This window comes from Pseudorasbora parva, chromosome 13 (genome assembly GCF_024679245.1).
Source record: "Pseudorasbora parva isolate DD20220531a chromosome 13, ASM2467924v1, whole genome shotgun sequence".
Classification (NCBI taxonomy): domain Eukaryota; kingdom Metazoa; phylum Chordata; class Actinopteri; order Cypriniformes; family Gobionidae; genus Pseudorasbora; species Pseudorasbora parva.
Genome location: NC_090184.1, coordinates 44,634,233 through 44,646,852, shown reverse-complemented (window position 1 = coordinate 44,646,852; position 12,620 = coordinate 44,634,233). Strand labels below are relative to the sequence as shown.

Here is a 12,620-nt window from a genome sequence, read left to right as displayed (position 1 = left end):
TCCTATTTCAGACCACAAAATACAGCCGCAGTGTGTGTTTGCAGCGCGAAACTGAGAAGATAGCGTTCTCTCATCAGTTGTTTGTGTGTGTACTCACCTCTGCTTATCTGTTGTTTGTGTTTTACAGCATCCATGATCACAGAAACCGGGAGAAGGTCATGTCTCAAGCTGAAAGTGTTTGTGAGACCACCAAGTAAGTGTCTTTGATTTACAAAACACACACGTATGAGTGTGTCGGAGGCATTTGTTTGCTCACACTTTGATGGACATTAACTGCTTCTGTGTGTGATGTCACAGGCTTTCCTTTGATTGGCAGGTGGGTTGGGCTGCTGAATTATCACTAACATGATTGGCTTACGGTCTCTTTTTCATTTCTTCTGTTTTTGTAGATGGCTGCGAGAAAACCATAGGCGTTCATGACCGCGTTTTTGTCGATGACAAAGTAGACAATGCATTAGAACCAAGAGGTCAGTATGGCTTGAAATCACCTTCGCTTTGTTCAGTCTGTGTGTCCTGTCCTTTAATTCCTCTAATCACTCTGAGCATGTGTGTGTTGTTGCTTTAATGTACCTTTACGTTCAGGATATGAGTCTCGCCCTGTGGCTTCTCTGACACTTCAAACCACAAAGGCTGTTTTATTTATGCATGAGGTACACGTCGTATTAATAATGCATTCTCTTGTAATAGCTGAGGGCTGTCTGTCAACATCTCCACCATGTGCACATGCAATTAAGCGTCCAGAAATTAGCCATGTGACCTTTCAGCAAGCTTCAGTCGGTCGATGTCTGTCATGCCTTCCAGCTGAAATGCATGAATTATATTTACACACTGTATATGCATGCATGTTGGCTGAGGTAAGAATTAAGATCCAAAACACGGATATGCACAACAGTTTTGTGCCGAATTAGCGTTTGGCTCTCTAAGGTGTCACATGGAGCGATGCCAGGCTTGTTTTGGCTTCGCCTTGATAAAAGCCATTACATCCGAACACATGGCACTTACTAACATATGCACGACTCTCGGCCCGTAATATTCATTACCATTACTTTCACTCTAGCCTTGACTTTCGTTGTGACATGATGATCAAATATTGGACCTGCATTCAAAATCAAGATGTGATGAAATGACCATCCGACCAACCATAGTTCAATTTGTTATACAAGTCGTTTAATTCTGAATCAGGCCAATAATACAGTCAAAATCTGAATTAGCGCTGTAAATTTGCACTGTATGCAAAATGGTGTTTTCAGTCACTTGACCACCATTTCATTTGAGAAAATATTGATTTTAATCAATTCTCATTTTTATGAACCGATGTCGATTAATCCCAAGAATTGATTAGTCTTCCGATTTTCAGTTTCTAAATGAATGGATAATTCTAGCGCGAAATGTTGTATAAAATCAGGGGAATGACATGAACAAACGCCAAGCTAAAAACTTTCAGAATATAGATAGCAAAACTAAGTTTTAGGGCAGCTAAAGTGGAGTAAATTTTTATTGTTTTAGTTAAAAACTAGTCAATAGGGTAAAGAAAGTATATAAAAATAGATAATCATCATACTTACCCACTTGATGGATTACATTAAGAATTGCACTATTTAACCTGTTAATTGTCACTGGCCCACCGGTGGGCCCATTTGCCACTATGTTTAGAACAATTATATTATCCTGATCTAATGTTGATAAACTATATATCATTTGAAAGCTTACGAACTCAAGTTTCATGCTGTGAAAACCGTTTTGAAATCAGCCCTTGCATTACCATGGAAACGGTGCTCTAAATTATTCTAGCGGGCTCCTCCCCAAGTGGCGTCGTTATGTTTCATATTTATTTAACTACTTTATAATAAAAACCTTTTCTTATCTTGACAAAACACATATAGTTGGAAAGATCTGAGTCTCACGGTTCTATATCTGAGAACTGTTTTGTGATATTTGGACAAAAATATATTAAATTGACACAGGAAATTGCATTTAACAAGATCAATGGAATTTCAATGACACCCGGTGGCTATTTGTGGTACAACGCCTAAACAAAATCTCATGGGAACTTCAATTTTTGAGATGATAACTTCAAATTTGGAACACAAATTCATTAGACATATGGCTTTGATTTGATAGTAATTTTTGACCAAAAATTATTTTGTAACATATTTTATATTAAATATTAAATATCTAGTACAGTATATTTGATTTACAGTACATTTAAACTTCCATAACTTTTTTATACTTTACTTTTTTGAAGTGATTTCACTTGAACAATACTCTGCTGACTGTCTTCTTTAAGATGAGACCAAGCTTATGTCTATATTCCAAAGCGTTCTTGAATTGCAACCATTTAAGTTTGGATAGTGAATTTTCATTGATATTTTCAAAAATGGAGATGACAGGTAACAGGTTAAACATAAGTTTACTAAAATGTTATGTTTAAATATGCATATCCAATTAAATTTGCATATAACCTGAATGTAATGTGCATTTACATCCAGAACAAATCTGAACATTAAATGAAGTCTGATTCAAAATTCTTGATTGATTTCGTTGACATAGAGTTAAAGGTTTTTGTAGTGAGGGGATTTTTGATGTATCTTTTTATCACTCCATAAAGCAGAAAATACTGTCAACAGCCAGAAAAAAAGTTTTATAGGAATGCTGTATAAACTCAGGCGAGTGACATCTGAACAAACCCTTCACTAAAAACCTTCAGAATAGAGAGGAATAAAACCACAGAATAAAAAAGTTAATTGGTCATACAAAAAACAATATGTTGTGCAAGTGCATGTTTTTCTCATATTTTAGACCTTTCTCAGAATTGCTAGATTTAAAGTCGCAATTCTGACTTCATAAAAGTCACAATTATCTTTTAAAATGTTTTATTCTGTGGCTGAAATAAGCTACCATAGAAAATACAAAAAATGCTTGACAAATTAAATGGAAAAACGGTAGACTTGAAACACAGAAAACAAAGCGCATATCCAATCACTTACAGTCTTGTTCAAAATAATAGCAGTACAATGTGACTAACCAGAATAATCAAGGTTTTTAGTATATTTTTTATTGCTACGTGGCAAACAAGTTACCAGTAGGTTCAGTAGATTCTCAGAAAACAAATGAGACCCAGCATTCATGATATGCACGCTCTTAAGGCTGTGCAATTGGGCAATTAGTTGAATTAGTTGAAAGGGGTGTGTTCAAAAAAATAGCAGTGTGGCATTCAACCACTGAGGTCATCAATTTTGTGAAGAAACAGGTGTGAATCAGGTGGCCCCTATTTAAGGATGAAGCCAACACTTGTTGAACATGCATTTGAAAGCTGAGGAAAATGGGTCGTTCAAGACATTGTTCAGAAGAACAGCGTACTTTGATTAAAAAGTTGATTAGAGAGGGGAAAACCTATAAAGAGGTGCCAAAAATGATAGGCTGTTCAGCTAAAATGATCTCCAATGCCTTAAAATGGAGAGCAAAACCAGAGAGACGTGGAAGAAAAAGGAAGACAACCATCAAAATGGATAGAAGAATAACCAGAATGGCAAAGGCTCAGCCAATAAACACCTCCAGGATGATCAAAGACAGTCTGGAGTTACCTGTAAGTACTGTGACAGTTAGAAGACATCTGTGTGAAGCTAATCTATTTTCAAGAATCCCCCGCAAAGTCCCTCTGTTAAAAAAAAGGCATGTGCAGAAGAGGTTACAATTTGCCAAAGAACACATCAACTGGCCTAAAGAGAAATGGAGGAACATTTTGTGGACTGATGAGAGTAAAATTGTTCTTTTTGGGTCCAAGGGCCACAGGCAGTTTGTGAGACGACCCCCAAACTCTGAATTCAAGCCACAGTACACAGTGAAGACAGTGAAGCATGGAGGTGCAAGCATCATGATACGGGCATGTTTCTCCTACTATGGTGTTGGGCCTATTTATCGCATACCAGGGATCATGGATCAGTTTGCATATGTTAAAATACTTGAAGAGGTCATGTTGCCCTATGCTGAAGAGGACATGCCCTTGAAACGGTTGTTTCAACAAGACAATGACCCAAAACACACTAGTAAACGGGCAAAGTCTTGGTTCCAAACCAACAAAATTAATGTTATGGAGTGGCCAGCCCAATCTCCAGACCTTAATCCAATTGAGAACTTGTGGGGTGATATCAAAAATGCTGTTTCTGAAGCAAAACCAAGAAATGTGAATGAATTGTGGAATGTTGTTAAAGAATCATGGAGTGGAATAACAGCTGAGAGGTGCCACAAGTTGGTTGACTCCATGCCACACAGATGTCAAGCAGTTTTAAAAAACTGTGGTCATACAACTAAATATTAGTTTAGTGATTCACAGGATTGCTAAATCCCAGAAAATGTTTGTACAAAATAGTTTTGAGTTTGTACAGTCAAAGGTAGACACTGCTATTTTTTTGAACACACCCCTTTCAACTAATTGCCCAATTGCACAGCCTTAAGAGCGTGCATATCATGAATGCTGGGTCTCATTTGTTTTCTGACAATCTACTGAACCTACTGGTAACTTGTTTGCCACGTAGCAATAAAAAATATACTAAAAACCTTGATTATTCTGGTTAGTCACATTGTACTGCTATTATTTTGAACAAGACTGTACCATTTTTGTGTGCAAAATGCATCAGGCAGTCAGTGGGTGAAAAACCTTTAAAAAGGCATGCTTATATCAATTAACACTGCTGATAATGTCAGTGTAGATTAACACAGTATTGTTTTATCATGCAGTCTCACCTTGTCAACACACACACCCTGATGCGATGTCATAGTGGAGGCATTGATTTATTAGTCCAGATACCCACTGAGAGGCTGGAGATGTCTGTCTGCCCGCCTGAATGAGCCAGCAAACTACTCTGTCCTCCCGAGCATATTTATCTGTCTCTTTTAGCGTCACACCTGTCTGTTTTTCCACAGCCATATCACGCTCCCTGATGATAACCGCAGTCTGTGTGTCTACACCAATAAACGTGGAGACGCCAAACAGCCCTGCCTCCATTATTACTGAGGCTTCAAACAAGGAGATTATGGGTTATTTGCTGCTTAAAGTTGAGACGGCATGGCAAATCATTGAGATATTCTTTGTTTTTATTAATACTTTAAAGTATTATTGTTGTCCCTTTTTTATTCTTCTATTTGGAATACAATAAAGTTACGGTTTAGTTTTTTTGCCCCCAGAAGGCCACCAGCATCATAAGACAATACTATGTTGTTGAATACAGGTTCTCACAACAGGTTACCAAAATTCAATGTCAGGACAATATCTAACATCAGCATTGATTTACCGTAGAATACTTACTGACAACAGCTGGTGTTGATTGGTTATGTCATGGGTCATCTTCCAAACGCCAACATTATATTGTTGTCTCATGCGGTAAGATGACCAAAAGTCAATGTCATTACCCAAATCTGAACATCAGATAGTCTGATTTCGTTGACATATTAAAGGTTTTTAGTGAGGGGATTTTTGATTTTTCTTATCACTCCATAAAAGAGAAAATACTGTCAACAGCCAGAAAAAAAGTGAACCACATTTTATAGGAATGTTGTATAAATTCAGGCGAATGACATCTGAACAAACCCCTCACTAAAAACCTTCAGAATACAGAGAGGAATAAAACTAAGCTTTGGTGCATAAAAGTGCTGCTAAAGTGGAGAATAAACTCATTTTGAGAAAATTGATACAAAAGATATGTACTGTATTTGAAAGCTACAGACTAGGGATGTCACGGTACCACAGTGAAATGTTTTTATTTATTTAATTATTTTTTAAAAATATATTAAATTCAATGAGTAGCCTAAAATCTCAAACTTGACCAATGCATGAAAAAATATCTTCGTCTGTATCATGGGCGTCAAAGCAAATAAAAAGTGGGTGGGTCCTCTAAAAAAATTGTTTTACTGGAGTAATGTTAGATGCCATTTACATTAAATACAAATATACCGCCGTTTACTAAACGATTGATTGGGCTAGATAAAATTACGTAAATCAGTGAGTTATTAACTGTGGCTATAGTGTAGTGTAAGACACATGACATCAAGTTTAGACGCTAATCGATCTGAGGTTCGAATCCGCCGTTTACCGAACTCGCTCTACTCCCTTTTCCAATCACAAATCAGATCAGAAAGGCGTTTATTTTCAATAAAAATTGAGAAAATATTAGAAATGTGGAAATAAAGCATCTAACATGTTTAATAATAAGTGTTTCTCGGTTAGGGGTCGGTAAACAGACATGTGCTGAATTAGAGACGATAAAAGTGAGTGGGTCCAATATCATTGGTCTTAAAGTGGGTGGGTCTTGTACACACACACACACACACACACACAGTGGTAAAATAAATGCGCGGCGCAATACGTGCTCGCGCTGCCGTGCTCTGACCTGAAGCGTGCGCAAATGCCTTTCAGACAACATTCGGTCGCGATTCAGTTCTTTCGCAGATTATTGTTTGGGTTTGAATGGTCAAAAATATGTAAAAATGCACGGCCTGGCGAGTATTCAGGTAAACAGTCGGATATGGCTTGCTGTGGGAATGAGAGCCGTGCAGGTATTAAGACAGACCTAATATTCTGTGTGATTAATCAAGCAACAATAAAAAAAAATAGAAAAACACCACATGCTTTGCTAAATAACTAAAATATATTTATTACGAATCAGTGTATAGTTAAATTATAGTTTTATATTTAATTAATTGATTGCTACTGTTAAATATACCTAATGTAGCTGAAAAATAAAGCACTGTTTATCATATTGTTTGTAATTTGCATTTTTTACACAAAAATACAATTAAAAATCTATTTATAATTATAAAATTACATTAAAAATGTTTTTAAATTACTCATATAATGAAATAAGATTTTGGTCATCCCAACCTGTTCAGAAGTAAAAGGTGAATGATAGCATGATTGTAAGGATGTAGTTATTATAGCAATAAGAGGAGGGAATGGTCAAAAACCAGGGCAGGAACATGTTGGTAAAGTGAATTTTTAGTTTAAAAAAAAATAAAACAATGAATAATAAGTTCTGTTGTCATATTGTTCAATTACTTTTACTGTTTTTTTGTTGTTTTTTTACCGTGGTATCCAAGCACGCTGCAGTTTTGTAGTGTATAAAACGCTCTAGTGTCTCAACGACAGTATTTCGGACCATCATCGGTGCAAATATCAGCTTGATAACAAAAATGTAGTATTGGTATCGAGGTATTTTAGTCTGGTATTGTATCGAAGTCTTAATTTGTGTTGTGAATACACTAACCCTGATGTGTGCAGGATCTCAGTTGATCAAATGTTCTCCATCTCATTTCTAGATGACACCAGTCACGAGGCCGAACCTTCCCGGAGCGACGTATCAACTTCAGGCCTGAGGCACCAAACGTCCCGCCCCCTGCTGGCCCTCCTGCTGCTCTGCATCTCTATTTTCCTCACCTTATAGCCCCTCACCTGCCCCTGAACCAGCCCTCCAGAACCCAACACATCTGAGCGCGAGCGGACCGGCGCCGCCACAGGGCTTTGAGATTCACCAGGAACACTTCTGCTCCGCTTTTGTTTTGTTTTCCAAATATTTAAGTGGTCTTTCGCTGTCTTTGATTAGGAAAAAGTCGATTCGCCGTGCAAAGAAGAAATGCAGATCGCCTGTTTAACCAACCAGCCAATCAACTATGACAGCTGCTCACAGGGGATTGGCTGCTGGGAGGAAGGGGGTGGAGTCTGAGATCCTTTGGGAGCGAGTCGTTCTTTTAGTCGGTAATTAGCGCAAGTGTTAAAAAAACGCCGAACACCCTGTGAGAATGGTTGAAGGTTCATGGGTGGGTGTCACATAAAACAGACATAAACATCAAACCTTAACTGAGTTCACCGGCTCTGCTGTTAGCGATAAATATACAAAGACTTCTTGCCTTTCGTCCTTCGTCTGCCTTCTCTTAAATTGCAGAATTCATTGGAAGAAGCGGTCTGTTATGCATCTCGCCGAATAGAAGATGCTAGATGAGTTCATTAGTCTAAAATAAAATGATTTGTGTGAATTTGACTCTATACAGCAATTTGAGGGACTTGTCTTAGTAGACCTCACCACTAAAAACAATGATTTTGTATTTTGTAAGATAAACTTAACTGCAACATAAATATCTATATTTTTCCTATGACCTTTTCTCAATTGATATGCGATATCAACATTAACAGATCATGGAAATTCTTTTCTTGTCATAACTGTGTGTCCGACTCTATTAGGAACCAAATATCGAAAGGGGCTCCAGTGCACGCGATGCTTTCCCTTTTCATATGGGCGGGAAAAGTAAACGTTTGTTTGAATAGGCCTTATACTGTACACAATACTTATATCTCCTGGAAGTGCATCAAATCCTGCATTTCGATTGGGGGGGGGGGGGGGAATAAAGTGTAGTTTTATGTTTATTTCATTAATGCATTTGTTTGTTCTCTAGATCGGTGCATTTCTGAATCGTTTAATATGCTGACATACGCAAGACATTATAACATGGGCATTCTCCTCCGACAGCCTTACATTTGATGGAGGAACCGACGGGCGAATCTCACGGAAAACTGTCGAGAATCATCCCAGACTCGAAGAATTTACATTTCGCAGAATGAAAACTATTGCAACCATTAAGGTTTGTTACATTGTGACTATAATTACATTTAAATTAAGTACAGTTTGGTAAGCGGGGAATAAAATGGCAAACCCAAGATATAAAAAGTCATTCTGATTAACCAACATATATATAGAAAGCCAACACTTGAACTAAAATACTTATAAACTAAAATAACTAGCTTCCGGCGGTATGCAAATTGACTTACGGTGAAAGAGGAAAAACTCAATCTCCTCTTCTCTTATATCAAAATCTTCTGCCATTATTCTTTAGTAGTTATCGTTTAAAGCACTCTTTGCACGGGATTAGTATTATCTAGAGACCTCTGTGATTTAGAAATTACTCCCACATCTGAGTTTTGCGTGGCGCATTCGCATGGGATAAGCAAAGCCTGATTTTACTCGAATTTACTGACTTCTCCCGGATATGATGTCAAGACTTCGTTATAGATATAGCTGTAGCCTATGAAATCATAATCTGGCATCGATATCGTTTTGATTTTTTTATAGTAATAAATACATTTCGTTCAGTTAGATAACACGCCATGAACTGAGCAAAGACCAGCGGCAGGAGTCGGATTTCATTTATCACGAGTGAGAAGCTGACACACGGCGGATGATTCAGTTTCAATGCTAAATGTAAAAGTGGCCATTTAAACGAGCTTGTCATTAAGAATTAGCCTAGAAATCTAGACACACCCTAGCGGCAGCTCTCAATACCCTTCTGAGCTGTAATCGCCAAACTCTTGCCGGGCCAATCACATCGTGTATAGAGTCGGTGGGCGGGGCCATAATGACGACGGGCGAGTTGCGTTTGCGTACTTCTAGTAAACACAGAAACTGGCGAACGGCGGTCTTTCGAATCAGCTTTGACCGCGACTTGAGTTAAGCTTTTCTCTGAGAAAAGAACGGCACTGATGTCATTCTTAAAAAGGGAAGATGTGTTCGGAGTTTAGCCGACCGGATACGGTGAATGTTTAATCTGTCAACAAGCTCTGCTTCACCTTCGTTGCTCTGGTTGGTTGTAGCGCTATCCTATCGCGTGCAGAGGGAGTTTGAAAGACAACCGTTTATCCGCCCCTCGGATTGAGCCGTCAATGGAGAGTTTCCAGACCAAACATCTTGATGTGGCTCTGGCTTGTCAGGCTAATTAAGAACAGTGTTGGTGTTAATATTAAACACACCATTCAATCAGATTACTCCCAAATTGATACTCATTCTAAAGTGAAAGTAATCCGTGCGGCTGCACAGGAATTCATAACGGTGTGCATTATGAATGCAGACTCCATTCTTCGTGAAAGATAAAGATAGAAATGCTCACAGGAAAAAAAAACATGCAAAAATGATATACGATCCGCCTAATTCTGGCCAAATCACAGATGTCGATTCGCAGGGGACTACGATCATCACAGGACCTCGGTGTTTGGCGAAATATGGTAGGTCATTTGCGGGGGAATTTTTACTTTACAAATTACAGACATGGCCAATTCGCACGGGATTAAGATCGCAGACATTCTCTGCAATTATTACAAATCACCAGAGGTCCCCAGATAATACTAGTCCTGTGCAAATAGGGCTTAAGACTTTAATTCATGACCAGGGTTTTGTTTTGCTCTATCATCTACGCCTCCGCGTTCGTCAATACGCATGCTTCAAGGGTTACTCTTTCACCGTAAGTCGACTTGCGTACTGCTGACTGCCGGGAGTATTTATATTATTATTTTAGTTTATAAAGTTTAAAATATGTTTTTTTTTTCTTACACAAACACGTCACTTCGCTTCAGAAGGCCTTTATTAACCCAGTAGAGCAGTTATATGATGATAGATGCATAAAAGTGTATTTATCATCATAACATAGCATCTCTCCGTCATATAACTGCTCCACACGGTTCTGGAGCAGTTATATGACAGATAGACGTACTTTTGTGAACTTCAATGACCCAACTGTTCACTGCCATTATAAAGCGTGCAAGAGTTAGGACATTTTTAATATAACTCTGATTGTGTAGGTCTGAAAGAAGCATGTCACACACACACCTAGAATAACCTGAGAGGGAGTAAATCACAGGATCATTTTTGGATGAACTAACCCTTTAAGTATTTTTCAGTGTTAACTGATGTCACCAAATGAAACCTTATCGTCAAGTGTTTCATTAGCAGACACTTATCAAAAGTGCGCAATGATAGTTAACTAATGCAATAATCCTGACGGGAATCGATGCGATCTTAACGGTTCTTCAACAGGCTTTAATTTCTTTACGAATGTAATCGTGTCTGGTTAAATGTGCTCTGGACGCGTTTTAGTGAGATTCACCCAAATAGACTTTAAACTGTCGTTTGCCTGGTTTCTCCCTCCATCACGGTTTAAGTTTGTGGAGATTACGAGGGTCTGGTTTCAGAGAGGAGCGAGGGTTTCGAGAGCACGCATTACCAACAATAAACAATACTGGGGACTTTTCAAACAGTCGCAAATTGGATAATAGTTTCTGCCTTTTTGGTTCTCAATAGGCCTGCCAAGCTCTTGGAGACAAACTGCGTTTCGTCCTCGTTTTTGCTTGAACGGTAACAAAGCGATTTCAGCAGCTTGGCTTTGCCACATCAGGACTAGAGGAAACACACCATATGTGCTCCGTTTCATGGTTTACACTATGAAAGAAACTTTTGAAAATCAGCTTCGGTAGTATTTGTATCATTTGTACTCCAATTATTACCATTAATACCATGCTTTGTACACACTTTGAACTGGGAAACAAGAATCCGCTTATTAAATGGATACTGTGTATCCTTAAGTAGTCAAAAACATAACATTAGTGTTAGAATACTACTTGTTTTTTGTACCTTTCTGGAGGACAAGGAAAAAAAATAGACACTTCATTAAACATTGATTAATTATTAATTATTATTATTATTAAACATCATTGTTATATGTTATTATGGATACCACATTAAATGTTATGATCAAAATGTGTTGTACATAATGTTTGATATTAAGGTATTAATTTGATTCACATGTCTTTTCTAAAAAAGAAAAAAAAACTGAGCAAAGTTGGAAGTGAATGCATACGACAAACGCAACGATTGGCCGCTTTCGAACTGCGTTCTGAAGCCCTGAGCCAATAGGAATGCTTCATCTGCCTTTCTGTTTTTTTTTCTTTTAATCTCCTGGCAAAGTTTTTCATGTTCCACAAGGATCCGATGGGAAGAGGACTGACGGCTCCTGCGGTTCAGCGTTTGTGTGTTTTAAACGGAAGGAGGTTTCATAACGTGGCATGTGCATGGACTTGATAATGAAAAAACATGTTAAATAAAGTGTTCTTTTGGCTGTTTTCACCTCTTCTGTTCTCCACCTTCGTGAAATGTTAGTCTCACCCCATAAGTGTGTGTGTGTGTGTGTGTCGTAGTTCCACTGAAATGAGAACGTTACACAGGAGAGTTGTGTAGTTTTGCACAGAGCTAACAGCGTCTAGCACTACTTCATAATGTTTTGCTGAAGGTTCCTGAGTTGTTGTTTTTTTTGATAGTTTTCCATGATTTTGAGAATGAATCATCAGGTCCACGTCAACAGAGCGCCGCAGACTGAAGACTCGTTCACATCACACTGTAAAAAAAAGAAATGTCTCCAATTGAACATTTTCTAGTGACTGATCACATCTACATTTTTCAGTTGGCCGAATTGAAATTCTGTTAATTGATGCAATTTAATTCACATTCGGCCAACTGAAAAATGTAGATGTGATCAGTCACTAGAAAATGTTCCAATTGGAGACATTTTTTTTTTGCAAGTACCAGAACTACATTAGCGTCCACATCAGAAAATATCGTTCTGTTGATCATAAGCGCTGTAGTTTTCTCGACTGTCTCTTTAAACATCCGAGATTGATTCTGATTGGCTAATGTTTAAATCATTCATCAGCTGGAATAAAATCATTGATTCCAACGGTATTGTTTGCCGTTATCGTTTCAGTAGTGCTGTGGCTATTCTTTTACATTCAGATTGATTTTCAGATTTATATC

The 12,620-nt window shown here is 38.0% G+C and overlaps 1 protein-coding gene across 2 annotated transcripts in view; it reads left to right on the top strand.

Annotated features, from left to right (window-relative positions):
* The window catches only part of efna5b (ephrin-A5b), a 185,151-nt gene extending 177,185 nt beyond the window's left edge, over positions 1-7,966 (top strand). For both annotated transcript variants that reach the window (XM_067414561.1, XM_067414562.1), the window contains exons 3-5: positions 128-193; positions 390-467; positions 7,312-7,966. In XM_067414561.1, the coding sequence (XP_067270662.1) occupies positions 128-193; positions 390-467; positions 7,312-7,436 (269 nt within the window). In that variant the 3' untranslated portion in view covers positions 7,437-7,966. The remainder of the gene's footprint in view (positions 1-127; positions 194-389; positions 468-7,311) is intronic.
* Positions 7,967-12,620: the final 4,654 nt, after the last annotated feature.